Source organism: Salmo trutta, chromosome 14, assembly GCF_901001165.1.
Source record: "Salmo trutta chromosome 14, fSalTru1.1, whole genome shotgun sequence".
Lineage (NCBI taxonomy): Eukaryota > Metazoa > Chordata > Actinopteri > Salmoniformes > Salmonidae > Salmo > Salmo trutta.
In genome coordinates, this window is record NC_042970.1 from 80,890,452 (window position 1) to 80,910,584 (window position 20,133).

The 20,133-nt window shown below is 48.6% G+C and overlaps 1 protein-coding gene across 1 annotated transcript; it reads right to left on the reverse strand.

Moving 5' to 3' along the window:
* Positions 1 to 5,124: 5,124 nt before the first annotated feature.
* pi4k2a (phosphatidylinositol 4-kinase type 2 alpha) lies at positions 5,125 to 18,525 on the reverse strand. The gene is made up of 9 exons (XM_029689864.1): positions 18,014 to 18,525; positions 15,803 to 16,003; positions 15,477 to 15,608; positions 15,058 to 15,211; positions 14,822 to 14,880; positions 7,341 to 7,440; positions 7,015 to 7,148; positions 6,854 to 6,913; positions 5,125 to 6,201 (listed from the first exon to the last, which is right to left on the reverse strand). The coding sequence occupies exons 1-9, from the start codon at positions 18,350 to 18,352 to the stop codon at positions 6,040 to 6,042; spliced, it is 1,341 nt and encodes a 446-aa protein (XP_029545724.1). The 5' UTR covers positions 18,353 to 18,525; the 3' UTR covers positions 5,125 to 6,039.
* Positions 18,526 to 20,133: the final 1,608 nt, after the last annotated feature.

Here is a 20,133-nt window from a genome sequence, read left to right on the forward strand (position 1 = left end):
GCTGTTCTTAAGGCACATGACAGCCCACTTGGAGTTTGCCAAAAGGCACCTAAAGGACTCTCAGACCATGAAAAACAAGATTCTCTGGTCTGATGAAACCAAGATTGAAGTTTTTGGCCTGAATGCCAAGTGTCACATCTGGAGGACCTGGCACCAAAACCTGCTCTAGAGTGCACAGGACCTCAGACTGGGGTGAAGGTTCACCTTCCAACAGGACAGCGCCCTAACCACACAGCCAAAACAACACAGGAGTGGCTTTGGGACAAGTCTCTGAATGTCCTTGAGTGGTCCAGCCAGAACCAGATCAAACAACCTGACAGAGCTTAAGAGGATCTGCAAAGAAGAATGGGAGAAACTCCCCAAATACAGGTGTGTGAAGCTTGTAAAGTCATACCCATGAAGACTCCAGGCTGTAATCGCTGCTTCAATAAAGTACTGAATACTTCTGTAAATGTGATATTTCTGTTTTTTTTAAATACATTTGCAAAAATGTCTAAACCTGTTTTTGCTTTGTCATTGTGTGTAGACTGATTTAATATAATCAATTTTAAAATAACACTGTAGTATAACAAAATGTGGAAAAAGTCAAGGGGTCTGAATACTTTTTGAATGCACTGTAGGTGTCTCCATAATGACAATCTAAATAGCCTACCTACAACATGTAAAAAGTTGTCAAGGAGTGTGCTGCTCTGTCTCCATAAATCAACTGCAGCGCTCTCTCAACACACACACAGACACACACACACACACACACACACACACACACACACACACACACACACACACACACACACACACACACACACACACACACACACACACACACACACACACACACACACACACACACACACACACACACACACACACACACACACACACACACACACACACACACACCCCCTTCCGGCCCCAATTCCCTCCCCACCACTCTGTCACTCACTCACTTCAATTCAAGGGGTTTTATTGGCATGGGAAGCAAATGTTTACATTGCCAAAGCAAGTGAAATAGATAATAAACAAAAGTGAAATAAACAATCAAAAATGAACACACTCAGTAACAGCCTGCTCACTGCCTGATAGTCAGCAGCAGGTCCCAGTGAAATATATATAAAACAATATCATACAAAATTAAGAGAAAAGCCATGGCGGCCGCCGTACAATTTAGAGGTAGCCCAGAAACTTGTCTGCGACCAATATAGTTTCACCGCGGACATGGCAACCCTGGCTTTGAGGTAAGCACACGCGCCGATGACGTCAATGTCAGATCACACCTTGTACACTGTGTGATCTGAACAGTTGCTGACGCGTCTCTCTCAAAGCCTGTGATTGGTCAGAAAGGGGTAGCCCTGGTCGAATGGGAGGGGAGTGGTGAGTGTCCCAAGTGCTGCTATTGGTTGTCGAGAGAGAGAGAGCGAGACAGAGAATGAGATGGTGAGAGTGAGAGTTCATTGTGAGGGCTCAAGCGCACACTACACAGAAAAACTTTGTTTGCTTCTCGTCTTTGACAGCAGAAGAAGGCTACTATAAAGTAGCGGAGAATGTCAATTTCCATATGGAATTTCATGTCTGCGCAGTAGGCTACATCTCCTCAAAGCCTGAGCAGGTGTCATGTTTTACTGCGTTCACTTGCTGAAGGGGTAAGAGTTTTTAATCTCTATGATGCTGTCACGCAGCAAATCCGCTTGACTAATAGCTCATTGATTTTGTTGTGCAGGTAACGTTATATGTTGATTTACAACACGCCATGCTATTTTATAAGCATTATTTGTACGTTATTGGCAGGCATACTATAAGCAAATATGTTCGATCATGAAACATCTGGCGTCCCGCAGCAAACTGTTCGCCAAAATGAGCGCCTATGGAGCAGATTGCGTTTCGCTGCGGGTTGGGGAGGTCGATTATAATTCCAGACAACATTCCCGCGTTTCAGTGGCTCCCCCTGTGACTGTCAAGCATAATAATGATTGTTGGTCCTTGATGTAGGCAATTATCTATGATATTCATCAAGTTACTCATTATGTAAACAATTGGTCATTTGATATACTACTTATAATTACATGATTTACACTAGGTTTACTAATCTGAGCGCATCAGACAGTGTCATGCTTCATTGTATCTGTGGCCAGCCCTGTGTGTATGAACGTTAAGCCATGACCTAGCTCTAGTAGACACCAGCCTCTCCTCATGAAACTCTTTATGCTCTTTGAGTGAGAGGACGTTGCTTTGTTTAACCTTTGCTTTCACTTTATTTCTGTCAACATCAGTATTTCAGACAGTGCCAGTTTTATTCTAATACAACTTCCTATCTTATAGTTATATATTACAAATGTCTCACTGTTGTTTAGTAACAACACAAAGGGCCTCAGTCCAACATCCAGTCTTTATCCATTGTTGGAGTCAACAACCAGCTTTTAAATGTTCTGTTCTCCCCTCTTCTCTCTCTCTCTCTCTCTCTCTCTCCTTCCTCTTCCCCTCGCTCTACTCTCATCTCCCCCCTCTCTCTCTCCTTCCTCTCCCCCCTCTCTAATCAGGCTTACAGTGCATGTGTGCGTGTGTATCCTTGACAACCTACAGAGTGTCTTTGGCTACATCCCAAATGGCACCCTATTCTCATGTAGTGCACTACTTCTGACCAGGGCCCAGATTGCACTATATAGGGAATAGGGTGCCATTTTGGGATGCAGACATTGTGTGGTCTGAGGCCCAAGGATAATGCTGTCATCCCACAGAGTATCTAGGTTGCTGGGCAGGGGCTAGCGACGTTTAGCTAATGATTGATGTCTGTTTGTTTGCAGGTGCTGACGGAGTTGTCTTGGAATCCCTCTATTCTTTCAATCCATCTCTCATCAACCTGATCTCCCTCCTACTACCTCATCCCTCCCTCTCTCCTCCTCACCCCTCCATCTCCCCTCTCTCAGAGGGTTATGGAGGACCCGGAACCCCCCTCTGTGGTGGATGGTCCGTCCCTGCTCTGGCAGCCTGAAAAGAGGCGAAGCAGGAAGTCGGGATGTTCCAACATCTTCGCGGGGGTAAACCTGCGTCAGCTAAGACGGCTGTTCCACGTGGCCGGGGACCGGGACGCAGAGCAGCGGGCAAGACTGGTGTGGGGCAGAGAAGAGCGAGACAGAGGGAGAGAGGGAGGAGAGGAGCAGGAGGAGGAGAGGGAGGAGGGAGAGATGGATGCAGGGCTGGCCCAGGCGTTGGTGGGGTTCAGGGTGAGAGCCAGAAGCAGGAGTGGTATCAGGACGGAGGGACACAGAGAACCCAAGTTGCTGAAAGCATTTGGACACCTCAGGTAAGAGGGAGGAGAAAGAGGGGGATAGATGGGAGAGAAAGGAGTGAGAGACAGATGGAGAGAGAGAGCACAACGAGAGAAGGAAAGAGGAGACAAAGAGAGACAGATAATTAAAGAGTGGAAACCAGGTCAAGGGTATTTGGTCTGGCATCAAGACAGATCAGCTCAAATCCTTTAACTACATCCTCCACCTGACTAGACAGACTCTCCACATTTAACTTCCGTTTAACTGACGGATCGATTAAATTAGTTGTAGTCAGGCTTCTAATGATCTCTATGGTCTCTTCTTCTATCCCATGTCAGTGTTTGCACATCTGAGGCCCTATGTATCAAGCATCTCATAGGAGTGCTGATCTTGGATCAGATCCCCCATGTCCATCTAATCTTACTCTTTGTGATCCAAAAGGCAAAACCTGATCCTAAATCAGCACTACTACTTTGAAAGGCTTGATACATACAGGCCCTGAAGCAACCGCATAGGTAGAAGCAGGGTTGGGCCTGAAATACCACTTCCAGTTGTTTCCACTGTGACTTTGTTTTAAATAGACTTCCCTCTCTCCTTCCTTCCCTCTCACTTCTCTCTATCCCTCACTCTCTCCTTCCTTCCTTCCCATTCATGCTCTCCCTCCCCTATTCGCACTCTCCCTCCTCCTCTCCTTCCAGGATTAAGGAGGGTTTGGACCATGAGGAGGACAATGAAGAGGAGGACCCCAGTGATATTGGAGAGCTGGACCCCCTCCCCGGGGGGTCGACAAGTGCAGAAGGGGGCGCCCCGTTGGACGCACAGAGGCCCTCAGAGAGACCCCATCTGGAGAGGCTGGGGGCCGCGATGCGGCAGGGGGGAACCAAGGACCCAGAACGCTACCTCCATCGCATTCTACACTGAGCCAATGGAGAGAAATGAGCACTGACCTGCTGAACTTAAAACATGTCGTAAAGCTGCTCTGTGATTGGTCCTTTTTCCATTCCCACCAATCAGAGCGAGGTGTCGTTCAATACAGAGTTGCTATGTGTGGAGTTAAATGAAGTACGTTTTTGACCAAACTGTCAACCTAACCTTACTTGTCGAGACGTTGTCACTTAAACCAAAGGAAGGGAGAGAACTGGCAACATCACAATGACTGTTTGAGAACATTATCAATCCTGCTCAGTCGCTGTTCACTGACTGATCAGAGCAGACATACCGATCTACAACACTATCGGCAGGTGACTATGGCTGTGTTCGAGAGCATCAAAATGACTGCAGGTGACTGTCGAATCTACAAATCACCTTGCATCAAATAACTCATTATTTATAGGTCAGTTACAATTTACCCATGATACATTGCAGTTTTGACCCTCTCGAACACGGCCTATGTGTGGCCCAAAAATCCCAAAAGGCATGGACTTCGTAGAAAAGCCAGTAACACTAGAAAATTGTTCTCTATAACAAAGCTATACCTGGTAGATAGCCTACAACTAAACCTGAAAGGACTTGGATAGGTGTAAACAACATGGTAAGACATTTACAGAGCATTAACTGTCATGTGTTTGGCATCATATGATGTAAAACACACGACAGTTATGACTCTGTACTGAAAGTGGTCCAACAGTGGACTAATGAATAAAACTAAGATTGAGTTTGAGTGAATTATCTGTTTAAGGGTTCTGGTTGACACTTAACATGCAAATCTGTCAAAGTAAACTTGCATATATGTATTTGTGTGCATAGGTTTGTCTGACAAATAGATTAATGTCCTCACCAAATAAAGTAGGGGGAAAATAAGAATAAAGTCTTCTCTCTAAATAAAACACATTTATCAAAACAAATGACAAGATACATGATATTAATGTAATAGTTTTGTTATAATCTTTCATTAAATATATTACATACAAATTATACAGTGCATTGTCACAATACATTTCAGGTCAGTTAGAATCTGTGGCAACAGCAGGAAGTCCTGATAGTGTGTTTTCAAAAAAAACGTGTCCATCTTTCTCCCACAAGTCAGAAAAATGATTTAAAAAATAACAACAGTAATCAAAGTAAACAGAAGCGATGGGAGACATCTTAAATGTATTCGACTACAGAATGGCAGAGAGAAATCGGATCTACTTTTCCCCCTGTTATTTTCAGAAAGGAAAAGATGCAGGTCTTTCCAAATTAAGGGGGAAAAAGTAGTAGTTTCTCCAAATGTGGCTCCCTAAAACTTCAACGCGCTGCAGTACCTTGCAGTTCCTCATCCGAAGACAAAGGGGGCAGTAGAGAGCCGTGAGAGCAATGAGTCCGCATGGCTGCTGCTGTCCACAGCGTGGCCGTCATAAGGAATGCAACACCACCTCACCCAAACGGGGGGAGAAAGAGAGAGAGAGGCTTTAAAACTGCAGTGGCTGAGCTAAGCGTCTGCTTCCCAAATGGAACCCTATGGGCCCTGGTCAAAAGTAGTGCACTAGGGAATAGGGCTCCTTTTGGGACGTAGACTGTGTGCAACTCCATAGAAAGGGAGTTTACTAAGCCCATCATATAGACTCCATTCCTTATAGGAAGATATATCATCATCGTCGTCTTTGACATCCACACAAGGCACAGAGACAAATGGACAGAGGGATATGCGTTCTCTTCCTTTGTCCTCCTCGTCTTCCTCAGTCATTCTCAATACCGTCTGTCCGTTGGGGGTAGGAGAGGGCGGGGGGGGGAAGACTCCTCACTCGTTTGCCCTTTACACACATACATTTGACGTACACACTTGCTCACTCCTCCTCTACCACCGGGTGAAGAAGGGTCTCCTGCTCTGGAAGCTCTGTGTGTAAGACTCACTGTTGGCCCTCTGTGGTGCTCTGGCTGTTTCTACTATAACTGGAGGCATCTGGACAAGCTGGAGGGGGGTCTTACTGTCCTTCAGAGCCTGGCTGAGGTTTAGGATCTAGGCCACCAGAGGGGGGGGGGGGGAATGAGAGAGAGACCGACAGGTTAGATACTCTCCATAAGGACATGACATCTGTGATGCATTGTGGGTCAATTGTGACTGACTGATCTACAAAGAATGAGAAGTTATTTCTAAATAAATAGTTATTTCCAAGTTAACTTCAATTAATAGCCCAACTTTTATTTGCTTCAATCACTGAACACGACCGGCGCTTATTAGAGACAGGCTTCTATTTCCTTAATTCGCACAGCTTTTGCCCAATAAAAATGTTTAAGACTACCACACGGTTTACTGTGACCAGTATAAACAGAGTAACACATCCATCGCAGGTTAGGCTTGCAGAGACAGCCTAGTACCCCCAGAGGTCATGTTTCAGCACCATTCTCTCATTCAGTCTCTCGTATCGGCTGTAGTTGAGCCGACCACGTCAAACCACACTGCTGTCTCATCCAATGACGTTTCTCTGCTTTACGTTACTCACTGACTTTCACTTGTAAACAATTCATCTAGACCCGGCTTTTATTTGCTGAAATGTGTGCCGATTCCCAGGCTATTAAAAATGGACAGGCGGCGTTTAGACACACTGTGTTTAATTGAAGTTTTCAGGGATATATTATTTAAAAAGAGGCATGGCATATTTAAAACATACCTGTCCTCTCATAACAGCTATCTGCCTGTGGAACTGCCCTCTGTCGAAGCCTGGGTCTTTCTGCAACACACAGGTCAAGGGTCAAAAATACTCAAATAGAAACACCATCAAAGATTGGATAATCAGTTCAGTTTGAAGTTTGCTCCCTTCCTCCTCCTCACCTTAAACAGTTCGTACAGGTCTTCCTCCAGATCTTTGATAAAGTTGGGATCGGCCAGTTTGGGCAGAACCAGCTCTCTTATCTCCTGGGAGAACGGAACCTTGGCTTGGGACAGCCACGCCCAGTAGAACGGGTCTACGATTGGTCAAAAAACGAATAAACTTTAGTAAGAAATGCAATGATTGGTCACAGAGAAGGTGCATCTCTATAGGGTGCTCTGCGATTGGTCAGTGGGAAAGTGCGTCTCTACAAACTGCTCTGTGATTGGTCAGAGCATCTCTACAAGCTGTTCAGTGATTGGTTGAGGAGGCAGAAGGCGGTGCTTACAGGCTCTCCAGGAGTCGGGGTGTTTGAGAGGGAAGGCCAGTCCGTTGTCTATAGCAGCTAGTTGGATGATAGGATCCTTCACTACTACCCAGTCTGTGTCCTGGACAGAGAGAGGAGAGAGGAGGGGTGATACACGGGGGGGTAGACGGAGAGGTGGAAAGAGAGCACTCTGAGTCAGACATAAATGCATAAGAGAACACCCCCCCAGAACAGACACCGAAAAAGGAACAGACACACACAAGGTCTCGGTGCCTATTCTGGTGTGTGGGCGTGTGCTTACCCTGCTTCCCTGGTCCATGGGACAGTCATATTCTATTCTGGTGTGTGGGCGTGTGCTTACCCTGCTTCCCTGGTCCATGGGACAGTCATATTCTATTCTGGTGTGTGGGCGTGTGCTTACCCTGCTTCCCTGGTCCATGGGACAGTCATATTCTATTCTGGTGTGTGGGCGTGTGCTTACCCTGCTTCCCTGGTCCATGGGACAGTCATATTCTATTCTGGTGTGTGGGCGTGTGCTTACCCTGCTTCCCTGGTCCATGGGACAGTCATATTCTATTCTGGTGTGTGGGCGTGTGCTTACCCTGCTTCCCTGGTCCATGGGACAGTCATATTCTATTCTGGTGTGTGGGCGTGTGCTTACCCTGCTTCCCTGGTCCATGGGACAGTCATATTCTATTCGGGTGTGTGGGCGTGTGCTTACCCTGCTTCCCTGGTCCATGGGACAGTCATATTCTATTCGGGTGTGTGGGCGTGTGCTTACCCTGCTTCCCTGGTCCATGGGACAGTCATATTCTATTCGGGTGTGTGGGCGTGTGCTTACCCTGCTTCCCTGGTCCATGGGACAGTCATATTCTATTCGGGTGTGTGGGCGTGTGCTTACCCTGCTTCCCTGGTCCATGGGACAGTCATATTCTATTCGGGTGTGTGGGCGTGTGCTTACCCTGCTTCCCTGGTCCATGGGACAGTCATATTCTATTCGGGTGTGTGGGCGTGTGCTTACCCTGCTTCCCTGGTCCATGGGACAGTCATATTCTATTCGGGTGTGTGGGCGTGTGCTTACCCTGCTTCCCTGGTCCATGGGACAGTCATATTCTATTCGGGTGTGTGGGCGTGTGCTTACCCTGCTTCCCTGGTCCATGGGACAGTCATATTCTATTCGGGTGTGTGGGCGTGTGCTTACCCTGCTTCCCTGGTCCATGGGACAGTCATATTCTATTCGGGTGTGTGGGCGTGTGCTTACCCTGCTTCCCTGGTCCATGGGACAGTCATATTCTATTCTGGTGTGTGGGCGTGTGCTTACCCTGCTTCCCTGGTCCATGGGACAGTCATATTCTATTCGGGTGTGTGGGCGTGTGCTTACCCTGCTTCCCTGGTCCATGGGACAGTCATATTCTATTCGGGTGTGTGGGCGTGTGCTTACCCTGCTTCCCTGGTCCATGGGACAGTCATATTCTATTCGGGTGTGTGGGCGTGTGCTTACCCTGCTTCCCTGGTCCATGGGACAGTCATATTCTATTCGGGTGTGTGGGCGTGTGCTTACCCTGCTTCCCTGGTCCATGGGACAGTCATATTCTATTCGGGTGTGTGGGCGTGTGCTTACCCTGCTTCCCTGGTCCATGGGACAGTCATATTCTATTCTGGTGTGTGGGCGTGTGCTTACCCTGCTTCCCTGGTCCATGGGACAGTCATATTCTATTCTGGTGTGTGGGCGTGTGCTTACCCTGCTTCCCTGGTCCATGGGACAGTCATATTCTATTCTGGTGTGTGGGCGTGTGCTTACCCTGCTTCCCTGGTCCATGGGACAGTCATATTCTATTCTGGTGTGTGGGCGTGTGCTTACCCTGCTTCCCTGGTCCATGGGACAGTCATATTCTATTCTGGTGTGTGGGCGTGTGCTTACCCTGCTTCCCTGGTCCATGGGACAGTCATATTCTATTCTGGTGTGTGGGCGTGTGCTTACCCTGCTTCCCTGGTCCATGGGACAGTCATATTCTATTCTGGTGTGTGGGCGTGTGCTTACCCTGCTTCCCTGGTCCATGGGACAGTCATATTCTATTCTGGTGTGTGGGCGTGTGCTTACCCTGCTTCCCTGGTCCATGGGACAGTCATATTCTATTCGGGTGTGTGGGCGTGTGCTTACCCTGCTTCCCTGGTCCATGGGACAGTCATATTCTATTCGGGTGTGTGGGCGTGTGCTTACCCTGCTTCCCTGGTCCATGGGACAGTCATATTCTATTCGGGTGTGTGGGCGTGTGCTTACCCTGCTTCCCTGGTCCATGGGACAGTCATATTCTATTCGGGTGTGTGGGCGTGTGCTTACCCTGCTTCCCTGGTCCATGGGACAGTCATATTCTATTCGGGTGTGTGGGCGTGTGCTTACCCTGCTTCCCTGGTCCATGGGACAGTCATATTCTATTCGGGTGTGTGGGCGTGTGCTTACCCTGCTTCCCTGGTCCATGGGACAGTCATATTCTATTCGGGTGTGTGGGCGTGTGCTTACCCTGCTTCCCTGGTCCATGGGACAGTCATATTCTATTCGGGTGTGTGGGCGTGTGCTTACCCTGCTTCCCTGGTCCATGGGACAGTCATATTCTATTCGGGTGTGTGGGCGTGTGCTTACCCTGCTTCCCTGGTCCATGGGACAGTCATATTCTATTCTGGTGTGTGGGCGTGTGCTTACCCTGCTTCCCTGGTCCATGGGACAGTCATATTCTATTCTGGTGTGTGGGCGTGTGCTTACCCTGCTTCCCTGGTCCATGGGACAGTCATATTCTATTCTGGTGTGTGGGCGTGTGCTTACCCTGCTTCCCTGGTCCATGGGACAGTCATATTCTATTCTGGTGTGTGGGCGTGTGCTTACCCTGCTTCCCTGGTCCATGGGACAGTCATATTCTATTCTGGTGTGTGGGCGTGTGCTTACCCTGCTTCCCTGGTCCATGGGACAGTCATATTCTATTCTGGTGTGTGGGCGTGTGCTTACCCTGCTTCCCTGGTCCATGGGACAGTCATATTCTATTCTGGTGTGTGGGCGTGTGCTTACCCTGCTTCCCTGGTCCATGGGACAGTCATATTCTATTCTGGTGTGTGGGCGTGTGCTTACCCTGCTTCCCTGGTCCATGGGACAGTCATATTCTATTCTGGTGTGTGGGCGTGTGCTTACCCTGCTTCCCTGGTCCATGGGACAGTCATATTCTATTCTGGTGTGTGGGCGTGTGCTTACCCTGCTTCCCTGGTCCATGGGACAGTCATATTCTATTCTGGTGTGTGGGCGTGTGCTTACCCTGCTTCCCTGGTCCATGGGACAGTCATATTCTATTCTGGTGTGTGGGGCGTGTGCTTACCCTGCTTCCCTGGTCCATGGGACAGTCATATTCTATTCTGGTGTGTGGGCGTGTGCTTACCCTGCTTCCCTGGTCCATGGGACAGTCATATTCTATTCTGGTGTGTGGGCGTGTGCTTACCCTGCTTCCCTGGTCCATGGGACAGTCATATTCTATTCTGGTGTGTGGGCGTGTGCTTACCCTGCTTCCCTGGTCCATGGGACAGTCATATTCTATTCTGGTGTGTGGGCGTGTGCTTACCCTGCTTCCCTGGTCCATGGGACAGTCATATTCTATTCTGGTGTGTGGGCGTGTGCTTACCCTGCTTCCCTGGTCCATGGGACAGTCATATTCTATTCTGGTGTGTGGGCGTGTGCTTACCCTGCTTCCCTGGTCCATGGGACAGTCATATTCTATTCTGGTGTGTGGGCGTGTGCTTACCCTGCTTCCCTGGTCCATGGGACAGTCATATTCTATTCTGGTGTGTGGGCGTGTGCTTACCCTGCTTCCCTGGTCCATGGGACAGTCATATTCTATTCTGGTGTGTGGGCGTGTGCTTACCCTGCTTCCCTGGTCCATGGGACAGTCATATTCTATTCTGGTGTGTGGGCGTGTGCTTACCCTGCTTCCCTGGTCCATGGGACAGTCATATTCTATTCTGGTGTGTGGGCGTGTGCTTACCCTGCTTCCCTGGTCCATGGGACAGTCATATTCTATTCTGGTGTGTGGGCGTGTGCTTACCCTGCTTCCCTGGTCCATGGGACAGTCATATTCTATTCTGGTGTGTGGGCGTGTGCTTACCCTGCTTCCCTGGTCCATGGGACAGTCATATTCTATTCTGGTGTGTGGGCGTGTGCTTACCCTGCTTCCCTGGTCCATGGGACAGTCATATTCTATTCTGGTGTGTGGGCGTGTGCTTACCCTGCTTCCCTGATCCATGGGACAGTCATATTCTATTCGGGTGTGTGGGCGTGTGCTTACCCTGCTTCCCTGGTCCATGGGACAGTCATATTCTATTCGGGTGTGTGGGCGTGTGCTTACCCTGCTTCCCTGGTCCATGGGACAGTCATATTCTATTCGGGTGTGTGGGCGTGTGCTTACCCTGCTTCCCTGGTCCATGGGACAGTCATATTCTATTCTGGTGTGTGGGCGTGTGCTTACCCTGCTTCCCTGGTCCATGGGACAGTCATATTCTATTCGGGTGTGTGGGCGTGTGCTTACCCTGCTTCCCTGGTCCATGGGACAGTCATATTCTATTCGGGTGTGTGGGCGTGTGCTTACCCTGCTTCCCTGGTCCATGGGACAGTCATATTCTATTCGGGTGTGTGGGCGTGTGCTTACCCTGCTTCCCTGGTCCATGGGACAGTCATATTCTATTCGGGTGTGTGGGCGTGTGCTTACCCTGCTTCCCTGGTCCATGGGACAGTCATATTCTATTCGGGTGTGTGGGCGTGTGCTTACCCTGCTTCCCTGGTCCATGGGACAGTCATATTCTATTCGGGTGTGTGGGCGTGTGCTTACCCTGCTTCCCTGGTCCATGGGACAGTCATATTCTATTCGGGTGTGTGGGCGTGTGCTTACCCTGCTTCCCTGGTCCATGGGACAGTCATATTCTATTCGGGTGTGTGGGCGTGTGCTTACCCTGCTTCCCTGGTCCATGGGACAGTCATATTCTATTCGGGTGTGTGGGCGTGTGCTTACCCTGCTTCCCTGGTCCATGGGACAGTCATATTCTATTCGGGTGTGTGGGCGTGTGCTTACCCTGCTTCCCTGGTCCATGGGACAGTCATATTCTATTCGGGTGTGTGGGCGTGTGCTTACCCTGCTTCCCTGGTCCATGGGACAGTCATATTCTATTCTGGTGTGTGGGCGTGTGCTTACCCTGCTTCCCTGGTCCATGGGACAGTCATATTCTATTCTGGTGTGTGGGCGTGTGCTTACCCTGCTTCCCTGGTCCATGGGACAGTCATATTCTATTCTGGTGTGTGGGCGTGTGCTTACCCTGCTTCCCTGGTCCATGGGACAGTCATATTCTATTCTGGTGTGTGGGCGTGTGCTTACCCTGCTTCCCTGGTCCATGGGACAGTCATATTCTATTCTGGTGTGTGGGCGTGTGCTTACCCTGCTTCCCTGGTCCATGGGACAGTCATATTCTATTCTGGTGTGTGGGCGTGTGCTTACCCTGCTTCCCTGGTCCATGGGACAGTCATATTCTATTCTGGTGTGTGGGCGTGTGCTTACCCTGCTTCCCTGGTCCATGGGACAGTCATATTCTATTCTGGTGTGTGGGCGTGTGCTTACCCTGCTTCCCTGGTCCATGGGACAGTCATATTCTATTCTGGTGTGTGGGCGTGTGCTTACCCTGCTTCCCTGGTCCATGGGACAGTCATATTCTATTCTGGTGTGTGGGCGTGTGCTTACCCTGCTTCCCTGGTCCATGGGACAGTCATATTCTATTCGGGTGTGTGGGCGTGTGCTTACCCTGCTTCCCTGGTCCATGGGACAGTCATATTCTATTCGGGTGTGTGGGCGTGTGCTTACCCTGCTTCCCTGGTCCATGGGACAGTCATATTCTATTCGGGTGTGTGGGCGTGTGCTTACCCTGCTTCCCTGGTCCATGGGACAGTCATATTCTATTCTGGTGTGTGGGCGTGTGCTTACCCTGCTTCCCTGGTCCATGGGACAGTCATATTCTATTCTGGTGTGTGGGCGTGTGCTTACCCTGCTTCCCTGGTCCATGGGACAGTCATATTCTATTCTGGTGTGTGGGCGTGTGCTTACCCTGCTTCCCTGGTCCATGGGACAGTCATATTCTATTCTGGTGTGTGGGCGTGTGCTTACCCTGCTTCCCTGGTCCATGGGACAGTCATATTCTATTCTGGTGTGTGGGCGTGTGCTTACCCTGCTTCCCTGGTCCATGGGACAGTCATATTCTATTCTGGTGTGTGGGCGTGTGCTTACCCTGCTTCCCTGGTCCATGGGACAGTCATATTCTATTCTGGTGTGTGGGCGTGTGCTTACCCTGCTTCCCTGGTCCATGGGACAGTCATATTCTATTCTGGTGTGTGGGCGTGTGCTTACCCTGCTTCCCTGGTCCATGGGACAGTCATATTCTATTCTGGTGTGTGGGCGTGTGCTTACCCTGCTTCCCTGGTCCATGGGACAGTCATATTCTATTCTGGTGTGTGGGCGTGTGCTTACCCTGCTTCCCTGGTCCATGGGACAGTCATATTCTATTCTGGTGTGTGGGCGTGTGCTTACCCTGCTTCCCTGGTCCATGGGACAGTCATATTCTATTCTGGTGTGTGGGCGTGTGCTTACCCTGCTTCCCTGGTCCATGGGACAGTCATATTCTATTCTGGTGTGTGGGCGTGTGCTTACCCTGCTTCCCTGGTCCATGGGACAGTCATATTCTATTCTGGTGTGTGGGCGTGTGCTTACCCTGCTTCCCTGGTCCATGGGACAGTCATATTCTATTCTGGTGTGTGGGCGTGTGCTTACCCTGCTTCCCTGGTCCATGGGACAGTCATATTCTATTCTGGTGTGTGGGCGTGTGCTTACCCTGCTTCCCTGGTCCATGGGACAGTCATATTCTATTCTGGTGTGTGGGCGTGTGCTTACCCTGCTTCCCTGGTCCATGGGACAGTCATATTCTATTCTGGTGTGTGGGCGTGTGCTTACCCTGCTTCCCTGGTCCATGGGACAGTCATATTCTATTCTGGTGTGTGGGCGTGTGCTTACCCTGCTTCCCTGGTCCATGGGACAGTCATATTCTATTCTGGTGTGTGGGCGTGTGCTTACCCTGCTTCCCTGGTCCATGGGACAGTCATATTCTATTCTGGTGTGTGGGCGTGTGCTTACCCTGCTTCCCTGGTCCATGGGACAGTCATATTCTATTCTGGTGTGTGGGCGTGTGCTTACCCTGCTTCCCTGGTCCATGGGACAGTCATATTCTATTCTGGTGTGTGGGCGTGTGCTTACCCTGCTTCCCTGGTCCATGGGACAGTCATATTCTATTCTGGTGTGTGGGCGTGTGCTTACCCTGCTTCCCTGGTCCATGGGACAGTCATATTCTATTCTGGTGTGTGGGCGTGTGCTTACCCTGCTTCCCTGGTCCATGGGACAGTCATATTCTATTCTGGTGTGTGGGCGTGTGCTTACCCTGCTTCCCTGGTCCATGGGACAGTCATATTTTAGAAGCCAGTTATCGTTTCCCCGATCTGTGGAGACAGAGAGGTGTTACAGTTTAATGTACCTTCCACATCACTATTTCTTAAAGGGATTGACATGTCACATATTCACACAGGTGTCAGCCGGCCTGCTTGTCCTTCTTCACCGTCATTGCCTTGGTTACCTATCATGGTCCTATCATGGTCCTATCATCCAACTTTACGTACCTGTATTCCTGATAATGTAATCGAGGACCACCAGCCTCTCAAACTGTAGTTGCATCTGTCTGTTGGTGTTCTCTGGCAAGGGGTCTGCCTCAAACCTCCGCAGCCAGAAGTCTGCATCCTTAAAGCCCTCAACGAAGATCTGGAACGAACCCAACTGGAGGACAGGAGGGAGAGAGAGAGTCATCATAAATCCAGAGGAAATCACAGATCCTAATGGAGAAGTTTTAGAGTAAAGTCTCAACTTTAAAACTTTAATCTGCTAAATCTCTTTACTTCAATTAAGGATTCACTTTAAAAACCCTTCGTCCTGCATTTCCCTCTGGGCGGCCTGTAGTTCTAGCACAGTATGTAACCTAAGTAGTGCACTATAAAGGGAATAGGGTACCCTTTGGAACACAACCAGGAAGCAGCAGACGTACCTTGGGAGGCAGGCCGATCCTGTGGAAGTGTTGTCCCACTTTGGGTACTTTCTCCAGAGCCAGCCTCTTACCCCTGGACTTGACCCGGTCTATAGCGTTATAGTTAAACGTCTCACTGGCCAGGTACACCACCTAGTAGAGATACAGAGAGAGAGAGTGAAGGAAATCAAGAGAGAACCCTGACGCAGGACCTCCCAGTACCTGCGTGTCTAAGTGTGTGTGTGTCTAACCACTACCTTGGCCCCGGGGACTATATTTAGTTTCTGATCACCCAGGCTTCAGACAGACAACCCTGGTTCAGTGTGTGTGTGTGTGTCTCTCCCTACCTTGGTCCTGGGTACTATGTTAAGCTCTAGTTTCTGGTCCACCAGACTGGCCCCAGCCTCAGACAGATAACCCTGGTTCAGGACCAGACAGTCCCGTCCAAAACAGCAGGGACAACACAGCTTCTGGAGCCACTTGGTCCACTTTGGGTTCAGCTGACCGTAAGGCTCCTCGTTCTTAGGCTTGAATACACCGATGATCTTCTACACAGAGAGACAGAGAGATTTAGGTGGACATTTTCTAATTGCAAACTCACCTGTGCTGTGAGCAAATGTAACATTGGTAAAAGATGGGATGAGTGAAGTTACAATATGCAGAGGAGACAGAGAGAAATTTCTCCACAGGTGCTGCATGTTAACTACTACCATGCTTTATACTGTACCAACACTGTTCTGTTAACTACTACCATGCTTTATACTGTACCAACACTGTTCTGTTAACTACTACCATGCTTTATACTGTACCAACACTGTTCTGTTAACTACTACCATGCTGTATACTGTACCAACACTGTTCTGTTAACTAGGAGAGGGGAGGGGGTGAGAGTAAAGGGGGCAATGAAGGGGGGATTGAGAGGCAGACAGAATGACCCAGAGTTCAGGGATAAAATACTCTCACTTCTGTGTTAAATCCTGTGACTGTATGCGAATACCACAGATCCCAAACACACGTTACTGTATACCTCGGCTCACAGATCCCAAACACACGTTACTGTAGGCCTCGGCTCACAGATCCCAAACACACGTTACTGTAGGCCTCGGCTCACAGATCCCAAACACACGTTACTGTAGGCCTCGGCTCACAGATCCCAAACACACGTTACTGTAGGCCTCGGCTCACAGATCCCAAACACACGTTACTGTAGGCCTCGGCTCACAGATCCCAAACACACGTTACTGTAGGACTAGAAAGTCCTGGCCTCGGCTCACAGCCCTCACATTTCTGCAACTGAGGCTAATAGCGTCCTGCTGTTGATTCTGTGGCGACCCTGTGTTTATATGTGCGGATATCGACTGCCACAGGAGCATGTTTCATGGCAGAGCAGATATCTGCGCTTATAAACACAGGGTCGCTACAATACTATAGACAGACCTGGCTGAATACTGGTAGACAATGGGCTGGTTTGGAATTACACATACAGGAACTGAAATCTGGTGGATTCCCCCACACGTCAGGACTTCCAAAGTCCAGGGAGCCACTTCCATTTTTAACCAAGAAATGTGACCGCATCGTGGAGTTTCAGATGATGATAAATGTTGGGTAAGTTGCTACTAGTACTAGGTCTATGTCTGTGCACCAAGTCACCATAGTTGGCTTCTCCCTCATGTTTCTATCCAAAGATTAGATTTTGGTTAGAATTCTCTAGACTGGAGCTCAATCAAATAGAAAGAGCACTATTTTCCATCACAACAAAACCTTGTGACAATTCACCATTATTACCAAGAGTGTGTGGGTGATTACAACCCCATGAGTTCAGCACAACAATGACTGATTGCCGATGCAGACGGACAGACTGTGTTGCATGGAGCTGTGTGGGAGTGTACGTGTGTGTTCGGGCTCTGGTCAAAAGTAGTGCACTATATAGGGAATACAGTGCCATTTGTGAGTCATTTGTCCCTGCGTTACACACACACACACACACACACACACACACACACACACACGTGAGTCGAGGCCAACACATGAGAGTGAGTAGAGGGCACTAGGCTCCTCAGCTGGTGTTGCCACAGTGACACAGCTGTTCCAGATAAGAGATTGGCTAGACTGTAACTGGGTCAACTCTACTGTATGGAAGTAGTCAATACACAACACCAAAACTAGGCCATATTGGAGAGAATAAACAGTACAATGGAGGTTGAAGTTAGAAACCTGTTTCCCCAGGCGGTTTCTCCGGCGGGAGGATATATTTACAAGTCATACTGAAGGAAATAAACCAGAGGCCTTGTCATCTTTTAGAGTACATGGTGAGATGGGAGAAATTTACCTGCAATAGTGTAGCCTTCTGGACAATAAAAAGACGCACAAAGCATCATTACTCAAGGATGACAATTAATGGACTTGTCAATCTCATTGTTGTCATTCATAAACAATAAAACAAAGTGTTGTACTTATCTTTGATATATGCTAGCTAAATATGACGACATGAAATCCATAGTTGCTTAGGTGAGCTAGCTAAATCGATCGATTGTGATCTCCTTTTCGCTCTTTCTTACCCCTTGTGAATCTTTGACAAAGTAGCTGCCGCTGGATCCCTGGTAGATTCTCTCCGGATAGATCCCTTCGTCGATGGCGCGTTCCGCCTTGCGGATGATCTCTCGAAACTCGGGATCCTCCGGGAAGTCGTTTCTATGCGGATCCCGCGGTGAACCTCCTCGGTCCCGGTCCAACAACGGCTGTCTCTCCCGGCTGCGCTCCGGACTCCCGGCCGGGATGCGAACCACCGAGCCCGGCGTGCCTCCAAATCCGCCTCGGGGACTGGTGGGCTCGGTGGGGCTGAAGCCGAAGTCGTTGGAGTCCCGTAGCGGGGAAACCAACGGACTAGTTTCGTCCATACCGGCGGACGCGGAGGAAAGAGAGGTAGAGAGAAAAGGGGGAAAGACGAAGGGATGCGCTTTTGTGTTCAGGATATTTACCGATAATGTAACGTCACCGTTGTCAATAAAAACAAATCAGCTGACAGTCAGCTTCCGGGAAGAGGCGGGCCCAGTTGGTGATTGCTGGAGTGTTTGGCCAATCAGAGCTATCATCCGGCCGTCAAGGATCTTTGTGCACGCAACTATTGGCTGGAATCATAACGCCCCCTTGAAGCATGTGACAAAAAAGTGCCACACAATTTAAATAAAGGACAACGAATCAAAACTCTTTCTAAATCAGTGGTATTCAAACTTTTTCATCTGGGACTGCCTTTTTTCACAAATAATTTCTGCGGACGCCATATTTACATAAACAAATAACCTTAAATTCATTGCATTTTACCTTAAATGCAACAAATCCTACCCATGCTAGATTACGGAGACATACTTTATATATCGGCAGGTAAGGGTGCTCTCAAGCGGCTAGATGTTCTTTACCATTCGGCATCAGATGTGCCACCAATGCTCCTTATAGGACACATCACTGCTGTCTCTACTCCGCTGTAAACTGGCCGTATCTGTATACCCGTCGCAAGACCCACTGGTTGATGCTTATTTATAAAACCCTCTTAGGCCTCACTCCCCCCTATCTGAGATATCTACTGCAGCCCTCATCCTCCCCATACAAACACCCGTTCTGCCAGTCACATTCTGTTAAAGGTCCCCAAAGCACACACATCCCTAGTTCGCTGCTGCTAGCGACTGGAACGAGCTGCAACAAACACTCAAACTGGACAGTTTTATCTCAATCTCTTCATTCAAAGACTCAATCATGATTACTTCCGGCGCCGACAGAGATGGCCGCTTCGCTTCGCGTTCCTAGGAAACTATGCAGTATTTTGGGCCATCACTAAGATTGAGTGGCTGCTGCCAACATACTGACTCAACTCTAACAACTTTAATAATGGAAAAATTGATGTAATAAATGTATCACTAGCCACTTTAAACAATGCCACTTTATATAATGTTTACATACCCTACATTACTCATCTCATATGTATATACTGTACTCTATACCATCTACTGCATCTTGCCTATGCCGTTCGGTCATCACTCACTCATTCATATATTTATATGTACATATTCTTATTCATTCCTTTACACTTGTGTGTATAAGGTAGTTGTTGTGAAATTGTTAGGTTAGATTACTTGTTAGATATTTCTGCATGGTTGGGACTAGAAGCCCAAGCATTTCGCTACACTCGCATTAACATCTGCTAACCATGTGTATGTGACAAATAAAATTTCATTTGATTTGATTTCATGGACACCTACTGACAGTTGTGGCTGCTATGCGTGATGTGTTGTTGTCTCTACCTTCTTGCCCTTTGTGCTGTTGTCTGTGCCCAATAATGTTTGTACCATGTTTTGTGCTGCTACCATGTTGTTGTCATGTTGTGTTGCTATGTTGTTGTCATATGTCTCACTTTATGTAGTGTGGTGTTGTCTCTCTTGTCGTGATGTGTGTTTTGTCCTATATTTCTCAGAAATTGCACTATATAATTCCCTCTTGCTGTACCTCATTGAGTTGAGGCCGCAGGATGGTAACCCAAAAATAAAACATATGGTATTTATTTTTTAATCCCAGCCCCCCTCCCCGCAGGAGGTCTTTCGCCTTTTGGTAGGCCATCATTGTAAATAAGACTTTGTTCTTAACTGACTTGCCTAGTTTTTTTTTTCAAACTATCTTTCTCAAAAAC